This window comes from Megachile rotundata, chromosome 4 (genome assembly GCF_050947335.1).
Source record: "Megachile rotundata isolate GNS110a chromosome 4, iyMegRotu1, whole genome shotgun sequence".
NCBI lineage: Eukaryota > Metazoa > Arthropoda > Insecta > Hymenoptera > Megachilidae > Megachile > Megachile rotundata.
In genome coordinates, this window is record NC_134986.1 from 8,013,723 (window position 1) to 8,038,525 (window position 24,803).

The 24,803-nt window shown below is 37.8% G+C and overlaps 2 protein-coding genes across 2 annotated transcripts in view; both read right to left on the bottom strand.

Annotated features, from left to right (window-relative positions):
* The window catches only part of LOC100877274 (dynein beta chain, ciliary), a 40,650-nt gene extending 39,328 nt beyond the window's left edge, over positions 1 to 1,322 (bottom strand). The window contains exon 1 of the mRNA XM_076531222.1: positions 1,165 to 1,322. Coding sequence (XP_076387337.1) covers positions 1,165 to 1,230 — 66 coding nt within the window. The 5' untranslated portion in view covers positions 1,231 to 1,322. The remainder of the gene's footprint in view (positions 1 to 1,164) is intronic.
* Positions 1,323 to 1,612: 290 nt separating this feature from the next.
* On the bottom strand, positions 1,613 to 13,401 carry LOC105661837 (dynein beta chain, ciliary-like). Its single transcript, XM_076531262.1, has 16 exons — positions 12,573 to 13,401; positions 10,737 to 10,967; positions 9,297 to 9,404; positions 9,003 to 9,219; positions 8,791 to 8,943; positions 7,966 to 8,174; positions 7,495 to 7,728; positions 6,038 to 6,241; positions 5,453 to 5,644; positions 5,079 to 5,288; positions 4,381 to 4,655; positions 4,193 to 4,311; positions 2,731 to 3,045; positions 2,598 to 2,664; positions 1,847 to 2,020; positions 1,613 to 1,766 (listed from the first exon to the last, which is right to left on the bottom strand). Exons 1-16 carry the CDS (start codon positions 12,702 to 12,704, stop codon positions 1,613 to 1,615), a joined length of 2,994 nt encoding a protein of 997 aa, XP_076387377.1. The 5' UTR covers positions 12,705 to 13,401.
* Positions 13,402 to 24,803: the final 11,402 nt, after the last annotated feature.

The window sequence follows — 24,803 nt, forward strand, 5'->3', positions numbered from 1 at the left end:
AAAATACTCAGAGTTGATTTTGGCTGACGTTTTGAAGCTTTGGTGATTTTTTATCTTGTTTTTTTTTTTCAGGAGAGATGAGGATAGTAGATGTTTGATTTTCAAAAATGTCAGAAAATGTAATTAGTTAATTACAAGTTAGTTATTAATTAAGATAATTAAGTTAGTAGTTTATTATTTTGCTGGTCAAATTTAAGATTTTGTAGTCGAGATGTAATATATTTTGACGTAGAGTCTTTTCTGAGATATTTTTTAACTCTTTCTAATAGAGTGAGTTAAAACTGTCCTATATTTTGATTAGTTAAGTTCCCAAATTCTTAATTTTCCAAATCTCTAAATTTCCAAATTCTTACGTTCTTAAAACTGTAAATTTTGAAATATTCAAATTCTCTAATTTTTAAATTATCAAATTTCTAAGCCCCCAAAATTCTAAATTCCCTAATTTCTAAATCCCCCAATTTCAAAATTCCCCAATTCCTAAATTTCTCAATTCCTAAATCCCTCAATTTCAAAATTCCCCAATTCCTAAATCCCCAAATTTCAAAATTTCTTAATTCCTAAATTTTCCAATTCCTAAATTTCCCAATTTCAAAATTCCCCAATTCCCAAGTTCCCCAATCCCTAAATTTCCCAATTCCTAAATTTCTCAATTCCTAAATTTCCCAATTCCTAAATTCCCCAATTCCTAAATCCCCCAATTTCAAAATTCCCCAATTCCCAAGTTCCCTAATCCCTAAATTTCCCAATTCCTAAATTCCCCAATTCCTAAATTCCCCAATTCCTAAATCCCCCAATTTCAAAATTCCCCAATTCCCAAGTTCCCCAATCCCTAAATTTCCCAATTCCTAAATTTCTCAATTCCTAAATTTCCCAATTCCTAAATTTCCCAATTCCTAAATCCCCCAATTTCAAAATTCCCCAATTCCCAAGTTCCCCAATCCCTAAATTTCCCAATTCCTAAATTCGCCAATTCCTAAATCCCCCAATTTCAAAATTCCCCAATTCCTAAATCCCCCAATTTCAAAATTCCCCAATTCCCAAGTTCCCCAATCCCTAAATTTTCGTATCTCTACTCTCCTGAAACTCTTAATTTAAAGATTCTCAAATTCTCCAATGTTTTTGTCACTAGACTTCATCCTTAAGTCGCACGATAAGATGGTATACCGCGTAATGTTCTTGTTCTTCTATTAATTCGGGATTAACCCGAGGCATAAGGGTACCCATCTTCATGGCGTCAAGCAAAATGGATTCCACGAAGGTGTAAAATCCTTCTGGGTCGTCTACGATCACCGATGGTCGAAAACCAATATTCGGATCCTTACGACATATTAAGTAATAAAATGTTATTAATAATGAAATTAATAATACAAAAATTGAATAATCAATTTAACTTTGTAATTATATAGTATGTAATTATACGTACTGTAATATGTAATTATATAATTGTAAAATTATAATAGCGTGCAGAGGACAGTTTATTGTCCATCATAAAGTGAATATTATTTTCAAATATTCATTTAAATTGAAAGAGTATTATTCGTTTATATTATAAATCTGTTATTTTTAATTTAATTTTTGTCGAAACCAGACGAAATTATAGTAAAAAAATTGATTAGTTTGATCGATAATATTTTAGTCTTGTAAAAGTTGATTTTAGTTGATTGCAACATGGATCAAATTTGATACTTGCCTCTAAGCATAGTTGTATTTCGAACGAGGGGTATATGTTACCTTCAGGATCAGTTTCGTCTAGGATATAACAGATACTGCAAAAGTTATGATAAATTACTGGGAAATGTTATTAAAGTTCCATAGAGTGAATTAGCATTTGATTATGAATGTCAACCTCGTAGAAACTGCTTGGATAAGACCTTTGGAAATTAAATCGTCCACGTAAACCAGATAAGGCTGCCATTTTTCTCGTCGGAGAGCCAAAGTTTCTTCGTCTCCTTCTTCAATTTCCTCTTCTTCTCCGATTTCTTCTTCGTGCAACGCTGCTTCGATTACTTCCTCTTCCACTCTATTCATTTTTCAATACTCAAATTCTCAAATTCTCAAATTCTCAAATTCTCAAATTCTCAAATACTCAAATTTATATGTTCTTAAATTGTCAAAATCTTAGATTGTCAAATTTTTAAATTGTCAAGTTGTTAAATTGTTAAATTGTTAAATTGTTAAATTGTTAAATTGTTAAATTGTTAAATTGTTAAATTGTTAAATTATTAAATTGTTAAATTGTTAAATTGTTAAATTGTTAAATTGTTAAATTGTTAAATTGTTAAATTGTTAAATTGTTAAATTGTTAAATTGTTAAATTGTTAAATTATTAAATTGTTAAATTGTTAAATTGTTAAATTGTTAAATTGTTAAATTGTTAAATTGTTAAATTGTTAAATTGTTAAATTGTTAAATTATCAAATTATTAAATTGTTAAATTATCAAATTATCAAATTATTAAATTGCAACATTATCAAATTATTAAATTATCAAATTTTCTAGATTCTCAAGTTTCCAAAATTTTAAAACTCTTCATTCTCAAATTCTCAAATGCTCAAACTCTGTATAAAACATACACAGTAACTATTTTTTTACGTCACCTCGGAGGTTCCTCTTCCGCTCCTTCTTTAGGCTCGTCCCCTTCTTCTCCCTCTTTCTCCTCATCCTCTATAAATATTACATTAATCACCTTTTGACAACTCCTGCCAAAATATTTTTCCTAACAATTATTACCATCGGTAAGCTCCGACTCGTCGTCGTAAGCATCTTCCGGAAGCAAATCGAAAAATAATTTATAATTTTCTTTCAAGACTCGATCGAGCTCTATGGCGGTCGCTTCGATCTCCTCGTACCTCTCTTTAAACTTGTCGTCTTTATCTGCGATTGCTAGTAAATTTTCGTCTCTGGCATCTTTGCGATAAATAACTGGCATCATTGCCCAAGAATACAGTCGATCCATGATGGTCTTCAAATTTTCTTGCGCTCGAAACACTCTGGCATGCAATTTTCGAGTGATCTTTAATAAATTCGCGATGTATTCGGGAACCTCTGAAACAGAATTACAAACAGCAATGTGTGACAATGCTGTTCTCAAAGCGAGTACATTGGAAGAAGTTTTTGATGATTAAATTATTCTTCTCAAAGATACAATATACTTTAACTTTGATAATTTACTTTTTTCGAAAATTCACAAAGTATGTAATTTCCAAATGTTACAATATCGTGTATTAGTGCAAAGAGGTGCTCCCATGGTGCCTAAACTTGGCGTTACCTTTTATTTACATGTAATGTACTTTTGTGGAACTTGTTAATACTCTTATAAAACGTGGTGAAGGCAAAAAAATGCGAATCAAAACATATGCAAAGGATCGTTCAGTTGAAACGGTGAGCGAGTGAGCCAGTTGAGTGAGCCACTATAGTGGCGCTATGTAATCTACGACATTCGCGAAAGCCACTATAGTGGACCGTCGTACAGAGATGGCATTCGCGAAAGCCACTATAGCGGCGCGCCTAAGAGGTTAATGATGATCATTTTAATTCTAAAGGCTGTGCAACACTTATTTGCACTTGATATTATTTATAACATATAATATAATGAGTCCTTTTTTTTAATTCTTTCTTTTCCTGAATAAATTCACCCTCACTAATTTTAGCTACGAGTCGCCGAGTCTATTGTAATTGGTCTAGAATTAAGAAATTTTCTTTTTATATATGTTTGTTAGTAATTACAGACTAACCAATAAGAAAACGAGAAAGTATGAAATAGTTATAAATGGTTATATTAATGTGTTTAGGGTATTTTGTTCGCTAACGGAGAGACTGTACCAACTCCTAATCATTTGATAAGATTGTATGTTCATGAAGCATCGAGGGTGTACTCTGATAAATTAGTCACTCATGAAGACGCGAAAACGTTTGACGCGCTGTTAAAGGAGTCTCTTCGTAAAAATATTACTGTAAGGTTTTTTTAATATTACATAGAATCCTTTATAATAAGAAAGTTTCGTCAATTACTTATTTGCATGATTAATCGTAGGAAATGAACGAAAATATCATATTCGCAGAACCGATAATATATTGCTATTAGTATTTCTAGTTTCTGGGATCTCAAGTTTTCAGTTTATAGATTTAATAATTTAGAAATTTAGGAATCAGCTAAAATTAATTTCCTCGAATCAACTATACTCTTTCATACCTTCAGAGTTCCAATTATAATTCTCTTGTCCTTCGTCAATTAACATATCGATATGTTCAATTTCCTCCTCAATCAACTGGAACTCAACCGGAGCACTCTGACTTCGTATTCTATTATACCTAAATCGGATTTCTAGTATCGTTTCAAGAAATTTTAATGCAGTTTTGAGAAACTGAACTTGTATTTACCAGTTTGCTATTAAACTAAGATCATAAGTACTCATGAAAAAGAACTGTGATCTTTCATAGAACTGCGTAGCCTCTTCAGGAAGGTCTGTCCTCTTCATGATTAACATATAACGAATTTCTCTCAACAAGGTCTTCAGTTCTGGAGCAAAATTCAACTCTAGTGATCTGTCTTCGTGAACAATCAACAGAGTTTTCGTTAAGTGGGTCTCCAAAATTTCTGGCAACGTTTGCTTCCAAGCTTCGAATATTTCTTCCTCTTTCTCTGCGATTATGGTCTTGAAAAAAGAAACAGAATTAATGTTATACTTGTGAGCAACATAGGGTATCAATTTTTTTTTCTGACTTTATTTGATAATAGTGACAAGTGTGAATTGATGAAATGTAACGAAGTGCAGAGATCATAGTCTTCATGAAATTTGTAATAATACACAGTTGGGTCTGAAAGTATAAATCCTAATATTCCAGACAAATTAGGTCCAAAGAAATTTTATATGTACTTCAGAGTGAAAATGAGATATGATTAGAAATAGATTTCTATACCCACATGGATGAAAATAATTTGAGATGTGTAATAATACAAGATTGAGTCTGAAAGTCTAAATCCTAATATTCGACAATCAGAATTAACTTGATATACAGTTTAGGGTGAAACTACTGTAAAACTAGTAGATTGAGATAATTGCTGTTTTAGGGATTACCATCATTTCTTCGTATTTCGGTTTGAGTTCGTTCTCCATTTTCGCGTTAATTAAAGGATGATCGATTAATTTGAGGGCATGAACTGGAAAATTGACCCTTTCACGTAGTTTCATCAAGGAACACAACCGCGCAGCTACTGGGGGTAAATATTCGTTGGCTAACGCACGTGTTGCACTTTGATCGTATGTAAAATTTTGGTCAAATATCACCTGAAATGTAAATGTAATAATTGATCGATCACTTTACATACGTAATAACTGACTGATTCCACTAAACATAATAATGATTGATCACCAGAAACATAACTGTGGTAATTGACTTGTAATAATCAATTTGATTCGATAATTGATTTGGAGAGTGAGTTATTGGTTACCTTAGTATCGCTGAAGTGTTGATCTATTCTCTGCATCAAATCTTCGTAATTGTGCCATAATTGAGACAAGATGATTGGCCTGTTAGCGATCGAACCCATCATCCAAATAAATTTGAAAGACGATTCCAAATCGTGACAATCAGCGAACGCTTGGTCGAAGAGACTCGCCAGCCGTCGATCAAATTGCTCTACCTTTGTTGATAATTATCTGTCATTATCTTAAATTAGCATGAAATTTTTATTTGTTATTTCATAACACATACTTTGCGAATTTTTGACATTTGAGAATTTTTAAGTTTCAAATGTTTGAAGTTTGAAATTTGTGAATTTTATAATTCTCGAGTTCGGAAATTTCAAAATTACGATTTTGCGGTTGTAGGAATTCGACAAATTTTTATTTTTGCAGTTTGAAACTTAAAAAATTTCAAGTCTGCACGGTTTCAAACTTAAAAAATGTTAAGTCTGAAATTTTAAACTTTGAAATTTTTTAATTTTTGCAATTTAAAATTTTTTAATTTTTCAGTTTTTAAGCTTAGTCTATTTTCCTATAATGTCGACCTTGTTTATAATAAAAGGCTAATTTACTTTCTCCAAAAATGTTCCCAACACTTCGGTAAATTGTGGATCCTCCGGTATCAAAACGAATTCGGTCAACTCTCCAAATTGATCATATAATTTCTTAAACTCTTCGTAAATCTCATCCACCATAGAACGTAACGATTTCCCTTTTAAGCCAGCTATTTCTATTCTCTCTAATTTTAAATAATCTTGAGCGATATCAAACAACATCTGCAATGATAATAAAATAATTATTGTACATCAGTTATTATATTCTATAACTATAGACCGAAATCAATACTAAATATTAATACTAAATTAACAAATAAGTCAACAAAATTGGATCAAATGCAAAAGGGTGTTCCAGCACAAAATCTTAAAAAATGAAGTTTTCATTAATTCTAATACTTCTTGAATTCTAATCATTATTAATTGTTAAATCTTAAAATACAATAGCAAGATGACTTCGATCCAAGTTTCTATCGCTAAATATTTCACATCAATTTATAATCCTACATTTCTATTTTTACGATTGTTCCAATTGTGTACATTAATTGTCCTACGTATTATAATTTCTGTCGTGTTGAAAAATTATATTTGTATTAATTCCGGCGTCTGTGGAAGTTCAGATACGTTGAATTTATAACCACGTTACAGAATTGTTGCCTGCACTGTCATTGCCTGTATGAATAATTATAATTTATATGCAAGACGTACATAATTTATCGTGCGGAACTTGTATAATTTTCGTACCTGTTACGTGTACGTGCAATTTTACGAAAAATTGGAAAGATGAAAGAATAAATCATCTTTCAGATCGTGAATATTGTGTAGAAAGATATATTGCATATTCAGTGTGCATTTATTTATAGTCTATAAGACTTCAATAAAACCATCAGAATTAACATATATATTTTAAATGAAAATATCAAGCTTGTCAAATGATTCATAAGTCAAGTATTCTAAAATGGTTTTGTAATTTAAATTACTAATTTAGGTACAAATTTTGTAATTTAAATTTGACTACTTAACTTAAGTTACAAAATTTGTTAAGGTTTTCTTGAACTTTGGCTTCATTTTATATTGTGTTTTACATTTTATCTTCCTATTGTATTTTATCTTCTTTTACTTTTCGTTTTTAATTTCAAATTATGTGTTATACTTTAGTACATTTACTATTAATGAAAATAAATTTTTCAAAGCTAATTAAGGGCTAGTTAGAGCCCTTTGACACCCTCATTTAACTACATCACTGCCATTACTTTCACCCTTCAGTTTAACCTTCATTAACCTTCATTTAATCTTCACTTAACCTTAATTTACACCATTACTTTATCTCCAAAATTCAAACAAAATAACAATATTTTCAGTGATATAATTCCTCTCAAAAAATCATCTTTAAACCTTTTACATCATTTCTTTACACATTTATCTAAAGTAGCACCCTCTTGCATTTAACCCCTTACTTAAAAATTATAGTAAACCTTGATCTCTCTGAGTCTCGCCCGAAAACTCTGAACTCGTTCCAACACTAATTTTTCATGAAATGTCCAGGGTACCGGTTCGATCGGTGATTTAAAATAAGTTTCTATTCTGTCTTTGAACATTCGAAACGTGTCTTGATAAAAGTCCAAAAAAGGTATCGCCTCATCTATTTTCACTTTGTTCTCTTCGATATCACCTTCGAATAATGTGGACGGATTTATATGCTTCGATATCTGTAAAGGATGTTAAATTTTTTGTCTAATGGAGATTTTATTTGAAAATTTGAGAACTTGGCAAGTTAAAAATTAAAAAGTTTAAAACTTCGAAAATGTCTAATATTGAAAATTGTTATTTTGTAAAAATTGTAGTTTCTTTTTTTTCTCACATCATCGTTTTCTTCATCGTCATTTTCCCTCAAAAAATCAGAAAATTGCACACCTGTGTATATAACAATAACAAAGTTTGCATACCTGTGCAATAAGCAAGTTCGAAACTTCCCTGAGCAAAGTAATTATTCTCTCAGAGGGATAATACTTAGAATTAGCCCACGCCAGACACACGCAGTGTAACAATATCTTGAACTTCGAGGCTAATTCCTTAAATTCGGCGTTGGAAATTTCTTGAAAATTGGCATCCAAAGGTTTCAAATAAAGGAAAATATCTCGTGTCTCCAACAAGGCTGGAATTTAAAATGACTCCTCAATAAAATTTCCTAATTTTACCTAAACTGTTCGTTTCTCTCCATCTTATTAATACCAAAACGACCAGAAAGTAATGTCATTTCTGCGCAAAGTAACATTTGTCATTTATCAGCTAATTGTGTTCTTTGTCGAGCCAAAGTTTTCAGGTTAAATTGACTCGTTCACTTGTAAATAATTAAATCTGAAATTTTCCTTTGCAATTTTATGTGAAACAGCCAGTCAAATACCAGAGGTACATATTCATTGTATGCTTTTTGAGTTTCACAAGGGTAGTAACGCAACAGTCGCTACCAAAAACATTTGCGATGTTCATCCAAGTGCATTAGACGTTCGCAAATGCCAAAGGTGGTTTTCCAATTATTTCAATAGCTACGACACTTTCTAAGTGACAAAAAATTTGAAAATTTTGATGATATCCAAAATGCCATCTCCAGTTATTTTGCCCGGAAACCAATTGATTTTTATCGAGCCGGCATTGAACATTTGCATGGTACATGGCAAAAGGTTGTCGATAACAAGGGTGCTTACATTACTGATTAAAAATAAAAACTTGTTACAAATATTACTTTCTGGTCATTCTAATATGTTACATACTAGCAGCCACATTCTTGATCAAATCCTTGAAGTACTTCGAATAAGGACTCTCCGTCTCCGACAAAAATTCGTCCATCTTCACAACCTTCGGATCCTTTAATTGACGATAGAGCGACTCCATATTCTTTAATCTCGTGTTCCAGTAATCAAGTTCTGCAGAAACATAAAACGACCTGACGACGACGACAATTTCATTAATCTACCAAAATTACCGGCTTCGGGTAATTGATCACCGCCGTTGGAAAACTCGGAGAATTCTACGTTAAGAATTTCGTTAATTTGACTCGACCACTTGGTCACGATCTCTTCTATATTGCTTTTTAATTGAAGCTTTAAACTATCTGGCTGGGAGGCAAATCCCTCGCGCAGAATCTCTTCGATGCCCATGGGAAGCGGCAGCAACGATTGTCCCGTTATTTTTCCTTTTACCTTTTTTTCAAATGTTTCTTTTTTCACGTCAATGATGGAACACAGTTTTTACTATAATTTCGAGGATAATTTTTTACCTGCCATATTAGGCTGCGAAGGTCGTATACTTGCTTGGTTGTGTCCTTTCGTACCACTTCCGGCCAACCTACGTGGTTTCTTGGGTTTGATAAGATTGGGACGTATGCCTGGTAAATTAGGAGAGTTTGAGGAAAATTGGAAAGGTGACTTACAATAAATAGTTAATAATTTATTAGTAAAACAAATTTATAAGTAAAATAAAATAAATTTGGCATTAGTCATTGTTTTTACAGAATCTATAGTGCTATACATGTGGTGTATAAACATAGTGAAACAGACAATACCTTAAATTAATAATAAAGCAATAATAACTTTAAAAGAATTCATCAAACTTTTCAATTGAAGGTTTTAATATTATATATCGTCAATAAAAATATCTCTAAGTGCAAAGAGTAAATGAAAATTATGTGCTGATTAGTTTATTTAAGCGGTCCGTCAAAATGATAGATTCGTAAATGCGCGCGACGGTGACGCCATGATGGATGTGGACGCGGCGCGAAATTTTGAATTTGCTAAACGGTAGATCTTGAAGTATGAAAGTTGTTGACGACTAAACCATACTTTTCTAAAGTGAATTTTGAAAGTTTAGAATTTGAAGACTTTGATATGTTGAAATTTTAAGAATTTATGATTGTTAAATGTTGCATTTTTTAAAAAATGATTTTTTTAAGCATCTTACTTAAGAATAGTCTGTTTTAAGGAGATTTTAACCTTCATCTAAATAGATAGGTAAAAGAACAATAAAGAACATATGACTTTTTACAGTTTTATTTTGCATATTTTGAAGAGAAGTGTGGTATCACACACATCATAATCACTTCAATTTATATTTTAAATTTTAGAAATAAAAGACTTCTGACATTATAGCTCGCATTTTCTCGTTAGAATACCATGCATTCTCTTAATGAAAATGTCATATAACAAGACAAATTTTATAATAAAAAATATAACATAAATGGTTAAATTTCATAATAACAATGTTAAATACAAATATAATATAAACAACTAAATTTTGTAACCATAATATAAAAATATGATGCAAATACATAAATTCTATAACAATAATATACAAATTTAATACAAATTAATTTTTCAATAAAAGCACTAAAATGTGGTAATATAAAATGCATAAATTTTACAATAAAAATATCAAACAAAACAGTAATACCAAAACACAAATTTTGCAATAAAGAATGCAAGTAAAGATCCCCAATAAAAATACAAAAAAAAATTCAGTTTACAATAAAACTGCAATACAAATGGATACATCGACTCTTTTTACCTACACATAATGACACACTTCTGTTGCAAAATGATACGATTTCATAACGAAACGATGTTCGTTTGCAGCACGAAATCATTCTACCCGATGAAGGTTAAAGATAACTATACCATAAGAAAGTTTTCGCTAACATTAACTAATATTAATAATAACTAACATCTTCCACAAGCACTGCCAGTTCCTCTATAGGATTCGGCGCCATATCCCCGGGTATCAAAATCTGCCTAAAATTATTCTCCGTAATCTTTTCAGATTTCCTCTTGATGAAATACGTGAGCTTCTTCGTTGTTCGTATAATCTCTAGCCCCGGAACCAGGAGGCCACCCGGCGTCATCTGCAACGTGAGGATCATCTCCGACGGCGTGCCGAAGAACTTGTTAATTATCCCCTTAAATGTGAAAGTCGAATTTACAAGTTATTTCGCACAAAGCGGACGAAAATTCGGGACTCGATTTTTTGTGACCTTTCGCTTTAGAATCTGTTTAAAAAAAACGTTTTGCTAAATGGAGGGTCGGTACTCCTTTCGAACAGTATCTCGTAACGACTCGTGTACCTCGAGAAAGTAATTAAACGCTGAAAGAATATACTGGTCAAAGATATTCTTTCGAATCAACGTTGTAATTACGTAGTGTCGCTTAAAGTGGTACAGCAACGTGCAAAAATATTATGGTTTGCGAAATACTTTTACGTGTACAGTAGATCAAAAGAAAATTTTTTTTATTCTTTGGATATGGTATGGGGAAGAAATCCTTTTGAAGGGTGAAGTAAAAAAGTTGAATTTATGAGGTTCGGTGTTTAGCGAGGATATATAGATTTATAAGCTTGTAAGAATATTTGGAAAGTATATTTATATATTTTTGTATAAGTATGTATTATTTTTATGTATTATAAGTATAATAATAAGTAGACATTATAATTATGTATTATAAGTATGAGTATAATAATAAACATATTTTGTAAGAATATTTGGAAAGTATATTTATATATTTTTGTATAAGTATGTATTATTTTTATGTATTATAAATATAATAATAAGTAGACATTATAATTATGTATTGTAAGTACGAGTATAATAATAAACGTATTTTGCAAGAATATTTTAAAAGTATATTTATATACTTTTGTATAAGCATGTATTATTTTTATGTATCATAAGTACAATAATAAATACACATTATGATTATACATTATAAGTATGAGTATAATAATAAGCATATATTATAATTATATATTATAATAACATATAAGTATATATTATTGTATAAGTATATTTGAAAATTTAAAAATTGATAGTTTAGAAATTTGTAATTGGATATTGATAAATGTAATAACTTGAAAGAAAAAGAATTTAGAATTGAGAATTTCTTAACATGTACAATATTTAACCCAATAATTTTTGTTTATAACATTACCAACTTCATTTCTACTTTTTCCACTGAATATTAATCAACGTGTTCTTGTACAAAAATAAAATATATAAAAATAAATAAATAAATAAAGAATACTCAAATCATAGAAAGTCTACTTTCCCTATTACAATCATACCAAAGATAGTTGCGATTCTTACCGATTATTTCTGGAAAGCGTACATTTATTTATTACAAATAAAATTGTTATTTTATTAATGTCATATGGAATATAAAATTCGTTATCATCTAATATTCAACGTGTATTTAACATTCTATAAATATCCTCGTTCGATCGTAGTGTTTTATGTGACACTTGTGAAGTTACATAAACCAAATTTACGTGACGTGATCATTCTGGCAAATTAACCCGGAAAAGCTAAGATCCCAGTTCACCTAATTTCAACCATCTGACATTTCCCGACAGATTACGCGAACGTTCTGACCTTTCGTTTTGATAAAACTTTCAAACAAGCAACGAAGAGATGAATTAGTTTCGAGCAAAATATCGTTTTAATCGTTTTAATTTAATATCGTCTACTTTCGTTACGATTTCTAGAAGTTAATGTACAGAAAAATTTATCTACCTTAAAGTCCGAGTTCGACAACATCTTCATCCATTTGTCTGCTTTTATTTTCCTCGAATATGCGAGGTAGTCGTATATGAATTCTAAACGTTTGTCCTCCTCCGTTTTATCCCCATCTTTTTTATCCGCCATTTTCACTCTTATTTACGCTATTCGATCATTTAAACATTTATTAATAGCGCTGTCAGAAGCACATTTATCAATGTGACATTAGGTGTATGACGGTTGCGTAAAAAAATGAGATCATGCAAGTGATGTTGACAACTTCAAAGGTTTCTTGTGGAATGAAATATGGTTGATTTTTTGGGGGGAAATGGCTATGTAGAGAAAGTACTTTACTGTATAAATACATTTACTATAATTATTAGTGTTTACTATAATAATTGAGTATTACTATACATTGTAATTATTAATTTACATCTTCCATTCCATGTGAGTGCTTGAATATTCCAATAAAAAAATCTCAAAATTAAATTTTATTAAAATAATTCAATTACCAAAATGTATTGAATTTTATACAAATCATATACCTTATATTGAAATATTTCATACTAAATAAATGAACAAATATTTCGTGGCCGATTTTTTAATATTTCGAGCCGAGTCTTTTAATATATCTTGCAGGGTTTTTTAATATTTCGTCCCACCTTTCTTAGTATTTCGTGCATGGTTCTTTAAGACTTTGTGCCGGGTCTTTTAATATTTCGTGCTGATTATTCTAAGATTTAGTTACATGGCTTTTCGCATTTCGGAATTTGGTATCAGGAGAACATGATATGAGAGGAGGTGGCACGATGGAATTTCGGGATCGGAGTCCGGATTTTGGAATTTGGTATCAGGAGAATATGATATGAGAGGAGGTGGCACGTTGGATTTTCGGTATCAGGGTCCGGTTTTCGGAATTTGGTATCAGGAGAACATGATATGAGAGGAGGTGGCACGATGGAATGTCGGGATCAGGGTTCGGAATTTGGAATTTGGTATCAGGAGAACATGATATGAGAGGAGGTGGCACGGAGGTTTTTCGGAATCAGGATCCAGTTTTCGAAATTTGGTATCAGGAGAACATGATATGAGAGGAGGTGGCACGATGGAATGTCGGGATCAGGGTTCGGAATTTGGAATTTGGTATCAGGAGAACATGATATGAGAGGAGGTGGCACGATGGAATTTCGGGATCGGAGTCCGGATTTTGGAATTTGGTATCAGGAGAATATGATATGAGAGGAGGTGGCACGTTGGATTTTCGGTATCAGGGTACGGTTTTCGGAATTTGGTATCAGGAGAACATGATATGAGAGGAGGTGGCACGATGGAATGTCGGGATCAGGGTTCGGAATTTGGAATTTGGTATCAGGAGAACATGATATGAGAGGAGGTGGCACGGAGGATTTTCGGAATCAGGATCCAGTTTTCGGAATTTGGTATCAGGAGAATATGATATGAGAGGAGGTGGCACGTTGGATTTTCGGTATCAGGGTCCGGTTTTCGGAATTTGGTATCAGGAGAACATGATATGAGAGGAGGTGGCACGATGGAATTTCGGGATCGGTGTCCGGATTTTGGAATTTGGTATCAGGAGAATATGATATGAGAGGAGGTGGCACGATGGAATTTCGGGATCGGAGTCCGGATTTTGGAATTTGGTATCAGGAGAATATGATATGAGAGGAGGTGGCACGATGGAATGTCGGGATCAGGGTTCGGAATTTGGAATTTGGTATCAGGAGAACATGATATGAGAGGAGGTGGCACGGAGGATTTTCGGAATCAGGATCCAGTTTTCGGAATTTGGTATCAGGAGAATATGATATGAGAGGAGGTGGCACGTTGGATTTTCGGTATCAGGGTCCGGTTTTCGGAATTTGGTATCAGGAGAACATGATATGAGAGGAGGTGGCACGATGGAATGTCGGGATCAGGGTTCGGAATTTGGAATTTGGTATCAGGAGAACATGATATGAGAGGAGGTGGCACGGAGGATTTTCGGAATCAGGATCCAGTTTTCGGAATTTGGTATCAGGAGAATATGATATGAGAGGAGGTGGCACGTTGGATTTTCGGTATCAGGGTCCGGTTTTCGGAATTTGGTATCAGGAGAACATGATATGAGAGGAGGTGGCACGATGGAATGTCGGGATCAGGGTTCGGAATTTGGAATTTGGTATCAGGAGAACATGATATGAGAGGAGGTGGCACGGAGGATTTTCGGAATCAGGATCCAGTTTTCGGAATTTGGTATCAGGAGAATATGATATGAGAGGAGGTGGCACGTTGGATTTTCGGTATCAGGGTCCGGTTTTCGGAATTTGGTATCAGGAGAACATGATATGAGAGGAGGTGGCACGATGGAATGTCGGGATCAGGGTTCGGAATTTGGAATTTGGTATCAGGAGAACATGATATGAGAGGAGGTGGCACGGAGGATTTTCGGAATCAGGATCCAGTTTTCGGAATTTGGTATCAGGAGAATATGATATGAGAGGAGGTGGCACGTTGGATTTTCGGTATCAGGGTCCGGTTTTCGGAATTTGGTATCAGGAGAACATGATATGAGAGGAGGTGGCACGATGGAATTTCGGGATCGGTGTCCGGATTTTGGAATTTGGTATCAGGAGAATATGATATGAGAGGAGGTGGCACGATGGAATTTCGGGATCGGAGTCCGGATTTTGGAATTTGGTATCAGGAGAATATGATATGAGAGGAGGTGGCACGATGGAATGTCGGGATCAGGGTTCGGAATTTGGAATTTGGTATCAGGAGAACATGATATGAGAGGAGGTGGCACGGAGGATTTTCGGAATCAGGATCCAGTTTTCGGAATTTGGTATCAGGAGAATATGATATGAGAGGAGGTGGCACGATGGAATTTCGGGATCGGTGTCCGGATTTTGGAATTTGGTATCAGGAGAATATGATATGAGAGGAGGTGGCACGATGGAATTTCGGGATCGGAGTCCGGATTTTGGAATTTGGTATCAGGAGAATATGATATGAGAGGAGGTGGCACGATGGAATGTCGGGATCAGGGTTCGGAATTTGGAATTTGGTATCAGGAGAACATGATATGAGAGGAGGTGGCACGGAGGATTTTCGGAATCAGGATCCAGTTTTCGGAATTTGGTATCAGGAGAATATGATATGAGAGGAGGTGGCACGATGGAATTTCGGGATCGGTGTCCGGATTTTGGAATTTGGTATCAGGAGAATATGATATGAGAGGAGGTGGCACGATGGAATTTCGGGATCGGAGTCCGGATTTTGGAATTTGGTATCAGGAGAATATGATATGAGAGGAGGTGGCACGATGGAATGTCGGGATCAGGGTTCGGAATTTGGAATTTGGTATCAGGAGAACATGATATGAGAGGAGGTGGCACGGAGGATTTTCGGAATCAGGATCCAGTTTTCGGAATTTGGTATCAGGAGAATATGATATGAGAGGAGGTGGCACGTTGGATTTTCGGTATCAGGGTCCGGTTTTCGGAATTTGGTATCAGGAGAACATGATATGAGAGGAGGTGGCACGATGGAATGTCGGGATCAGGGTTCGGAATTTGGAATTTGGTATCAGGAGAACATGATATGAGAGGAGGTGGCACGGAGGATTTTCGGAATCAGGATCCAGTTTTCGGAATTTGGTATCAGGAGAATATGATATGAGAGGAGGTGGCACGTTGGATTTTCGGTATCAGGGTCCGGTTTTCGGAATTTGGTATCAGGAGAACATGATATGAGAGGAGGTGGCACGATGGAATGTCGGGATCAGGGTTCGGAATTTGGAATTTGGTATCAGGAGAACATGATATGAGAGGAGGTGGCACGGAGGATTTTCGGAATCAGGATCCAGTTTTCGGAATTTGGTATCAGGAGAATATGATATGAGAGGAGGTGGCACGTTGGATTTTCGGTATCAGGGTCCGGTTTTCGGAATTTGGTATCAGGAGAATATGATATGAGAGGAGGTGGCACGTTGGATTTTCGGAATCAGGGTCCGGTTTTCGGAATTTGGTATCAGGAGAACATGATATGAGAGGAGGTGGCACGGAGGATTTTCGGAATCAGGATCCAGTTTTCGGAATTTGGTATCAGGAGAATATGATATGAGAGGAGGTGGCACGATGGAATTTCGGGATCGGTGTCCGGATTTTGGAATTTGGTATCAGGAGAATATGATATGAGAGGAGGTGGCACGATGGAATTTCGGGATCGGAGTCCGGATTTTGGAATTTGGTATCAGGAGAATATGATATGAGAGGAGGTGGCACGATGGAATGTCGGGATCAGGGTTCGGAATTTGGAATTTGGTATCAGGAGAACATGATATGAGAGGAGGTGGCACGGAGGATTTTCGGAATCAGGATCCAGTTTTCGGAATTTGGTATCAGGAGAATATGATATGAGAGGAGGTGGCACGTTGGATTTTCGGTATCAGGGTCCGGTTTTCGGAATTTGGTATCAGGAGAACATGATATGAGAGGAGGTGGCACGATGGAATGTCGGGATCAGGGTTCGGAATTTGGAATTTGGTATCAGGAGAACATGATATGAGAGGAGGTGGCACGGAGGATTTTCGGAATCAGGATCCAGTTTTCGGAATTTGGTATCAGGAGAATATGATATGAGAGGAGGTGGCACGTTGGATTTTCGGTATCAGGGTCCGGTTTTCGGAATTTGGTATCAGGAGAACATGATATGAGAGGAGGTGGCACGATGGAATTTCGGGATCGGTGTCCGGATTTTGGAATTTGGTATCAGGAGAATATGATATGAGAGGAGGTGGCACGATGGAATTTCGGGATCGGAGTCCGGATTTTGGAATTTGGTATCAGGAGAATATGATATGAGAGGAGGTGGCACGATGGAATGTCGGGATCAGGGTTCGGAATTTGGAATTTGGTATCAGGAGAACATGATATGAGAGGAGGTGGCACGGAGGATTTTCGGAATCAGGATCCAGTTTTCGGAATTTGGTATCAGGAGAATATGATATGAGAGGAGGTGGCACGATGGAATTTCGGGATCGGTGTCCGGATTTTGGAATTTGGTATCAGGAGAATATGATATGAGAGGAGGTGGCACGATGGAATTTCGGGATCGGAGTCCGGATTTTGGAATTTGGTATCAGGAGAATATGATATGAGAGGAGGTGGCACGATGGAATGTCGGGATCAGGGTTCGGAATTTGGAATTTGGTATCAGGAGAACATGATATGAGAGGAGGTGGCACGGAGGATTTTCGGAATCAGGATCCAGTTTTCGGAATTTGGTATCAGGAGAATATGATATGAGAGGAGGTGGCACGTTGGATTTTCGGTATCAGGGTCCGGTTTTCGGAATTTGGTATCAGGAGAACATGATATGAGAGGAGGTGGCACGATGGAATGTCGGGATCAGGGTTCGGAATTTGGAATTTGGTATCAGGAGAACATGATATGAGAGGAGGTGGCACGGAGGATTTTCGGAATCAGGATCCAGTTTTCGGAATTTGGTATCAGGAGAATATGATATGAGAGGAGGTGGCACGTTGGATTTTCGGTATCAGGGTCCGGTTTTCGGAATTTGGTATCAGGAGAATATGATATGAGAGGAGGTGGCACGTTGGATTTTCGGTATCAGGGTCCGGTTTTCGGAATTTGGTATCAGGAGAACATGATATGAGAGGAGGTGGCACGGAGGATTTTCGGAATCAGGATCCAGTTTTCGGAATTTGGTATCAGGAGAATATGATATGAGAGGAGGTGGCACGTTGGATTTTCGGTATCAGGGTCCGGTTTTCGGAATTTGGTATCAGGAGAACATGATATGAGAGGAGGTGGCACGATGGAATGTCGGGATCAGGGTTCGGAATTTGGAATTTGGTATCAGGAGAACATGATATGAGAGGAGGTGGCACGGAGGATTTTCGGAATCAGGATCCAGTTTTCGGAATTTGGTATCAGGAGAATATGATATGAGAGGAGGTGGCACGTTGGATTTTCGGTATCAGGGTCCGGTTTTCGGAATTTGGTATCAGGAGAACATGATATGAGAGGAGGTGGCACGATGGAATGTCGGGATCAGGGTTCGGAATTTGGAATTTGGTATCAGGAGAACATGATATGAGAGGAGGTGGCACGGAGGATTTTCGGAATCAGGATCCAGTTTTCGGAATTTGGTATCAGGAGAATATGATATGAGAGGAGGTGGCACGTTGGATTTTCGGTATCAGGGTCCGGTTTTCGGAATTTGGTATCAGGAGAACATGATATGAGAGGAGGTGGCACGATGGAATGTCGGGATCAGGGTTCGGAATTTGGAATTTGGTATCAGGAGAACATGATATGAGAGGAGGTGGCACGGAGGATTTTCGGAATCAGGATCCAGTTTTCGGAATTTGGTATCAGGAGAATATGATATGAGAGGAGGTGGCACGTTGGATTTTCGGTATCAGGGTCCGGTTTTCGGAATTTGGTATCAGGAGAATATGATATGAGAGGAGGTGGCACGTTGGATTTTCGGTATCAGGGTCCGGTTTTCGGAATTTGGTATCAGGAGAACATGATATGAGAGGAGGTGGCACGGAGGATTTTCGGAATCAGGATCCAGTTTTCGGAATTTGGTATCAGGAGAATATGATATGAGAGGAGGTGGCACGTTGGATTTTCGGTATCAGGGTCCGGTTTTCGGAATTTGGTATCAGGAGAACATGATATGAGAGGAGGTGGCACGATGGAATGTCGGGATCAGGGTTCGGAATTTGGAATTTGGTATCAGGAGAACATGATATGAGAGGAGGTGGCACGGAGGATTTTCGGAATCAGGATCCAGTTTTCGGAATTTGGTATCAGGAGAATATGATATGAGAGGAGGTGGCACGTTGGATTTTCGGTATCAGGGTCCGGTTTTCGGAATTTGGTATCAGGAGAACATGATATGAGAGGAGGTGGCACGATGGAATGTCGGGATCAGGGTTCGGAATTTGGAATTTGGTATCAGGAGAACATGATATGAGAGGAGGTGGCACGGAGGATTTTCGGAATCAGGATCCAGTTTTCGGAATTTGGTATCAGGAGAATATGATATGAGAGGAGGTGGCACGTTGGATTTTCGGTATCAGGGTCCGGTTTTCGGAATTTGGTATCAGGAGAACATGATATGAGAGGAGGTGGCACGATGGAATGTCGGGATCAGGGTTCGGAATTTGGAATTTGGTATCAGGAGAACATGATATGAGAGGAGGTGGCACGGAGGATTTTCGGAATCAGGATCCAGTTTTCGGAATTTGGTATCAGGAGAATATGATATGAGAGGAGGTGGCACGTTGGATTTTCGGTATCAGGGTCCGGTTTTCGGAATTTGGTATCAGGAGAATATGATATGAGAGGAGGTGGCACGTTGGATTTTCGGTATCAGGGTCCGGTTTTCGGAATTTGGTATCAGGAGAACATGATATGAGAGGAGGTGGCACGGAGGATTTTCGGAATCAGGATCCAGTTTTCGGAATTTGGTATCAGGAGAATATGATATGAGAGGAGGTGGCACGTTGGATTTTCGGTATCAGGGTCCGGTTTTCGGAATTTGGTATCAGGAGAACATGATATGAGAGGAGGTGGCACGATGGAATGTCGGGATCAGGGTTCGGAATTTGGAATTTGGTATCAGGAGAACATGATATGAGAGGAGGTGGCACGGAGGATTTTCGGAATCAGGATCCAGTTTTCGGAATTTGGTATCAGGAGAATATGATATGAGAGGAGGTGGCACGTTGGATTTTCGGTATCAGGGTCCGGTTTTCGGAATTTGGTATCAGGAGAACATGATATGAGAGGAGGTGGCACGATGGAATGTCGGGATCAGGGTTCGGAATTTGGAATTTGGTATCAGGAGAACATGATATGAGAGGAGGTGGCACGGAGGATTTTCGGAATCAGGATCCAGTTTTCGGAATTTGGTATCAGGAGAATATGATATGAGAGGAGGTGGCACGTTGGATTTTCGGTATCAGGGTCCGGTTTTCGGAATTTGGTATCAGGAGAACATGATATGAGAGGAGGTGGCACGATGGAATGTCGGGATCAGGGTTCGGAATTTGGAATTTGGTATCAGGAGAACATGATATGAGAGGAGGTGGCACGGAGGATTTTCGGAATCAGGATCCAGTTTTCGGAATTTGGTATCAGGAGAATATGATATGAGAGGAGGTGGCACGTTGGATTTTCGGTATCAGGGTCCGGTTTTCGGAATTTGGTATCAGGAGAATATGATATGAGAGGAGGTGGCACGTTGGATTTTCGGTATCAGGGTCCGGTTTTCGGAATTTGGTATCAGGAGAACATGATATGAGAGGAGGTGGCACGGAGGATTTTCGGAATCAGGATCCAGTTTTCGGAATTTGGTATCAGGAGAATATGATATGAGAGGAGGTGGCACGTTGGATTTTCGGTATCAGGGTCCGGTTTTCGGAATTTGGTATCAGGAGAACATGATATGAGAGGAGGTGGCACGATGGAATGTCGGGATCAGGGTTCGGAATTTGGAATTTGGTATCAGGAGAACATGATATGAGAGGAGGTGGCACGGAGGATTTTCGGAATCAGGATCCAGTTTTCGGAATTTGGTATCAGGAGAATATGATATGAGAGGAGGTGGCACGTTGGATTTTCGGTATCAGGGTCCGGTTTTCGGAATTTGGTATCAGGAGAACATGATATGAGAGGAGGTGGCACGATGGAATGTCGGGATCAGGGTTCGGAATTTGGAATTTGGTATCAGGAGAACATGATATGAGAGGAGGTGGCACGGAGGATTTTCGGAATCAGGATCCAGTTTTCGGAATTTGGTATCAGGAGAATATGATATGAGAGGAGGTGGCACGATGGAATTTCGGGATCGGTGTCCGGATTTTGGAATTTGGTATCAGGAGAATATGATATGAGAGGAGGTGGCACGATGGAATTTCGGGATCGGAGTCCGGATTTTGGAATTTGGTATCAGGAGAATATGATATGAGAGGAGGTGGCACGATGGAATGTCGGGATCAGGGTTCGGAATTTGGAATTTGGTATCAGGAGAACATGATATGAGAGGAGGTGGCACGGAGGATTTTCGGAATCAGGATCCCGTTTTCGGAATTTGGTATCAGGAGAATATGATATGAGAGGAGGTGGCACGATGGAATTTCGGGATCGGTGTCCGGATTTTGGAATTTGGTATCAGGAGAATATGATATGAGAGGAGGTGGCACGATGGAATTTCGGGATCGGAGTCCGGATTTTGGAATTTGGTATCAGGAGAATATGATATGAGAGGAGGTGGCACGATGGAATGTCGGGATCAGGGTTCGGAATTTGGAATTTGGTATCAGGAGAACATGATATGAGAGGAGGTGGCACGGAGGATTTTCGGAATCAGGATCCAGTTTTCGGAATTTGGTATCAGGAGAATATGATATGAGAGGAGGTGGCACGTTGGATTTTCGGTATCAGGGTCCGGTTTTCGGAATTTGGTATCAGGAGAACATGATATGAGAGGAGGTGGCACGATGGAATGTCGGGATCAGGGTTCGGAATTTGGAATTTGGTATCAGGAGAACATGATATGAGAGGAGGTGGCACGGAGGATTTTCGGAATCAGGATCCAGTTTTCGGAATTTGGTATCAGGAGAATATGATATGAGAGGAGGTGGCACGATGGAATTTCGGGATCGGTGTCCGGATTTTGGAATTTGGTATCAGGAGAATATGATATGAGAGGAGGTGGCACGATGGAATTTCGGGATCGGAGTCCGGATTTTGGAATTTGGTATCAGGAGAATATGATATGAGAGGAGGTGGCACGATGGAATGTCGGGATCAGGGTTCGGAATTTGGAATTTGGTATCAGGAGAACATGATATGAGAGGAGGTGGCACGGAGGATTTTCGGAATCAGGATCCAGTTTTCGGAATTTGGTATCAGGAGAATATGATATGAGAGGAGGTGGCACGTTGGATTTTCGGTATCAGGGTCCGGTTTTCGGAATTTGGTATCAGGAGAATATGATATGAGAGGAGGTGGCACGTTGGATTTTCGGTATCAGGGTCCGGTTTTCGGAATTTGGTATCAGGAGAACATGATATGAGAGGAGGTGGCACGGAGGATTTTCGGAATCAGGATCCAGTTTTCGGAATTTGGTATCAGGAGAATATGATATGAGAGGAGGTGGCACGTTGGATTTTCGGTATCAGGGTCCGGTTTTCGGAATTTGGTATCAGGAGAACATGATATGAGAGGAGGTGGCACGATGGAATGTCGGGATCAGGGTTCGGAATTTGGAATTTGGTATCAGGAGAACATGATATGAGAGGAGGTGGCACGGAGGATTTTCGGAATCAGGATCCAGTTTTCGGAATTTGGTATCAGGAGAATATGATATGAGAGGAGGTGGCACGTTGGATTTTCGGTATCAGGGTCCGGTTTTCGGAATTTGGTATCAGGAGAACATGATATGAGAGGAGGTGGCACGATGGAATGTCGGGATCAGGGTTCGGAATTTGGAATTTGGTATCAGGAGAACATGATATGAGAGGAGGTGGCACGGAGGATTTTCGGAATCAGGATCCAGTTTTCGGAATTTGGTATCAGGAGAATATGATATGAGAGGAGGTGGCACGTTGGATTTTCGGTATCAGGGTCCGGTTTTCGGAATTTGGTATCAGGAGAACATGATATGAGAGGAGGTGGCACGATGGAATGTCGGGATCAGGGTTCGGAATTTGGAATTTGGTATCAGGAGAACATGATATGAGAGGAGGTGGCACGGAGGATTTTCGGAATCAGGATCCAGTTTTCGGAATTTGGTATCAGGAGAATATGATATGAGAGGAGGTGGCACGTTGGATTTTCGGTATCAGGGTCCGGTTTTCGGAATTTGGTATCAGGAGAATATGATATGAGAGGAGGTGGCACGTTGGATTTTCGGTATCAGGGTCCGGTTTTCGGAATTTGGTATCAGGAGAACATGATATGAGAGGAGGTGGCACGGAGGATTTTCGGAATCAGGATCCAGTTTTCGGAATTTGGTATCAGGAGAATATGATATGAGAGGAGGTGGCACGTTGGATTTTCGGTATCAGGGTCCGGTTTTCGGAATTTGGTATCAGGAGAACATGATATGAGAGGAGGTGGCACGATGGAATGTCGGGATCAGGGTTCGGAATTTGGAATTTGGTATCAGGAGAACATGATATGAGAGGAGGTGGCACGGAGGATTTTCGGAATCAGGATCCAGTTTTCGGAATTTGGTATCAGGAGAATATGATATGAGAGGAGGTGGCACGTTGGATTTTCGGTATCAGGGTCCGGTTTTCGGAATTTGGTATCAGGAGAACATGATATGAGAGGAGGTGGCACGATGGAATGTCGGGATCAGGGTTCGGAATTTGGAATTTGGTATCAGGAGAACATGATATGAGAGGAGGTGGCACGGAGGATTTTCGGAATCAGGATCCAGTTTTCGGAATTTGGTATCAGGAGAATATGATATGAGAGGAGGTGGCACGTTGGATTTTCGGTATCAGGGTCCGGTTTTCGGAATTTGGTATCAGGAGAATATGATATGAGAGGAGGTGGCACGTTGGATTTTCGGTATCAGGGTCCGGTTTTCGGAATTTGGTATCAGGAGAACATGATATGAGAGGAGGTGGCACGGAGGATTTTCGGAATCAGGATCCAGTTTTCGGAATTTGGTATCAGGAGAATATGATATGAGAGGAGGTGGCACGTTGGATTTTCGGTATCAGGGTCCGGTTTTCGGAATTTGGTATCAGGAGAACATGATATGAGAGGAGGTGGCACGATGGAATGTCGGGATCAGGGTTCGGAATTTGGAATTTGGTATCAGGAGAACATGATATGAGAGGAGGTGGCACGGAGGATTTTCGGAATCAGGATCCAGTTTTCGGAATTTGGTATCAGGAGAATATGATATGAGAGGAGGTGGCACGTTGGATTTTCGGTATCAGGGTCCGGTTTTCGGAATTTGGTATCAGGAGAACATGATATGAGAGGAGGTGGCACGATGGAATGTCGGGATCAGGGTTCGGAATTTGGAATTTGGTATCAGGAGAACATGATATGAGAGGAGGTGGCACGGAGGATTTTCGGAATCAGGATCCAGTTTTCGGAATTTGGTATCAGGAGAATATGATATGAGAGGAGGTGGCACGTTGGATTTTCGGTATCAGGGTCCGGTTTTCGGAATTTGGTA

Coding starts and splice junctions, on each gene's coding strand:
- LOC105661837 (XM_076531262.1), bottom strand. CDS start 12,704: ATGGCGGATAAAAAAGATGGGGATAAAACGGAGGAGGACAAACGTTTA. Junction 10,968..12,572: donor TGTCGAACTCGGACTTTAAG/GTAGATAAATTT, acceptor TTCACATTTAAG/GGGATAATTAACAAGTTCTT. Junction 4,312..4,380: donor CTTAGTTTAATAGCAAACTG/GTAAATACAAGT, acceptor AATCCGATTTAG/GTATAATAGAATACGAAGTC.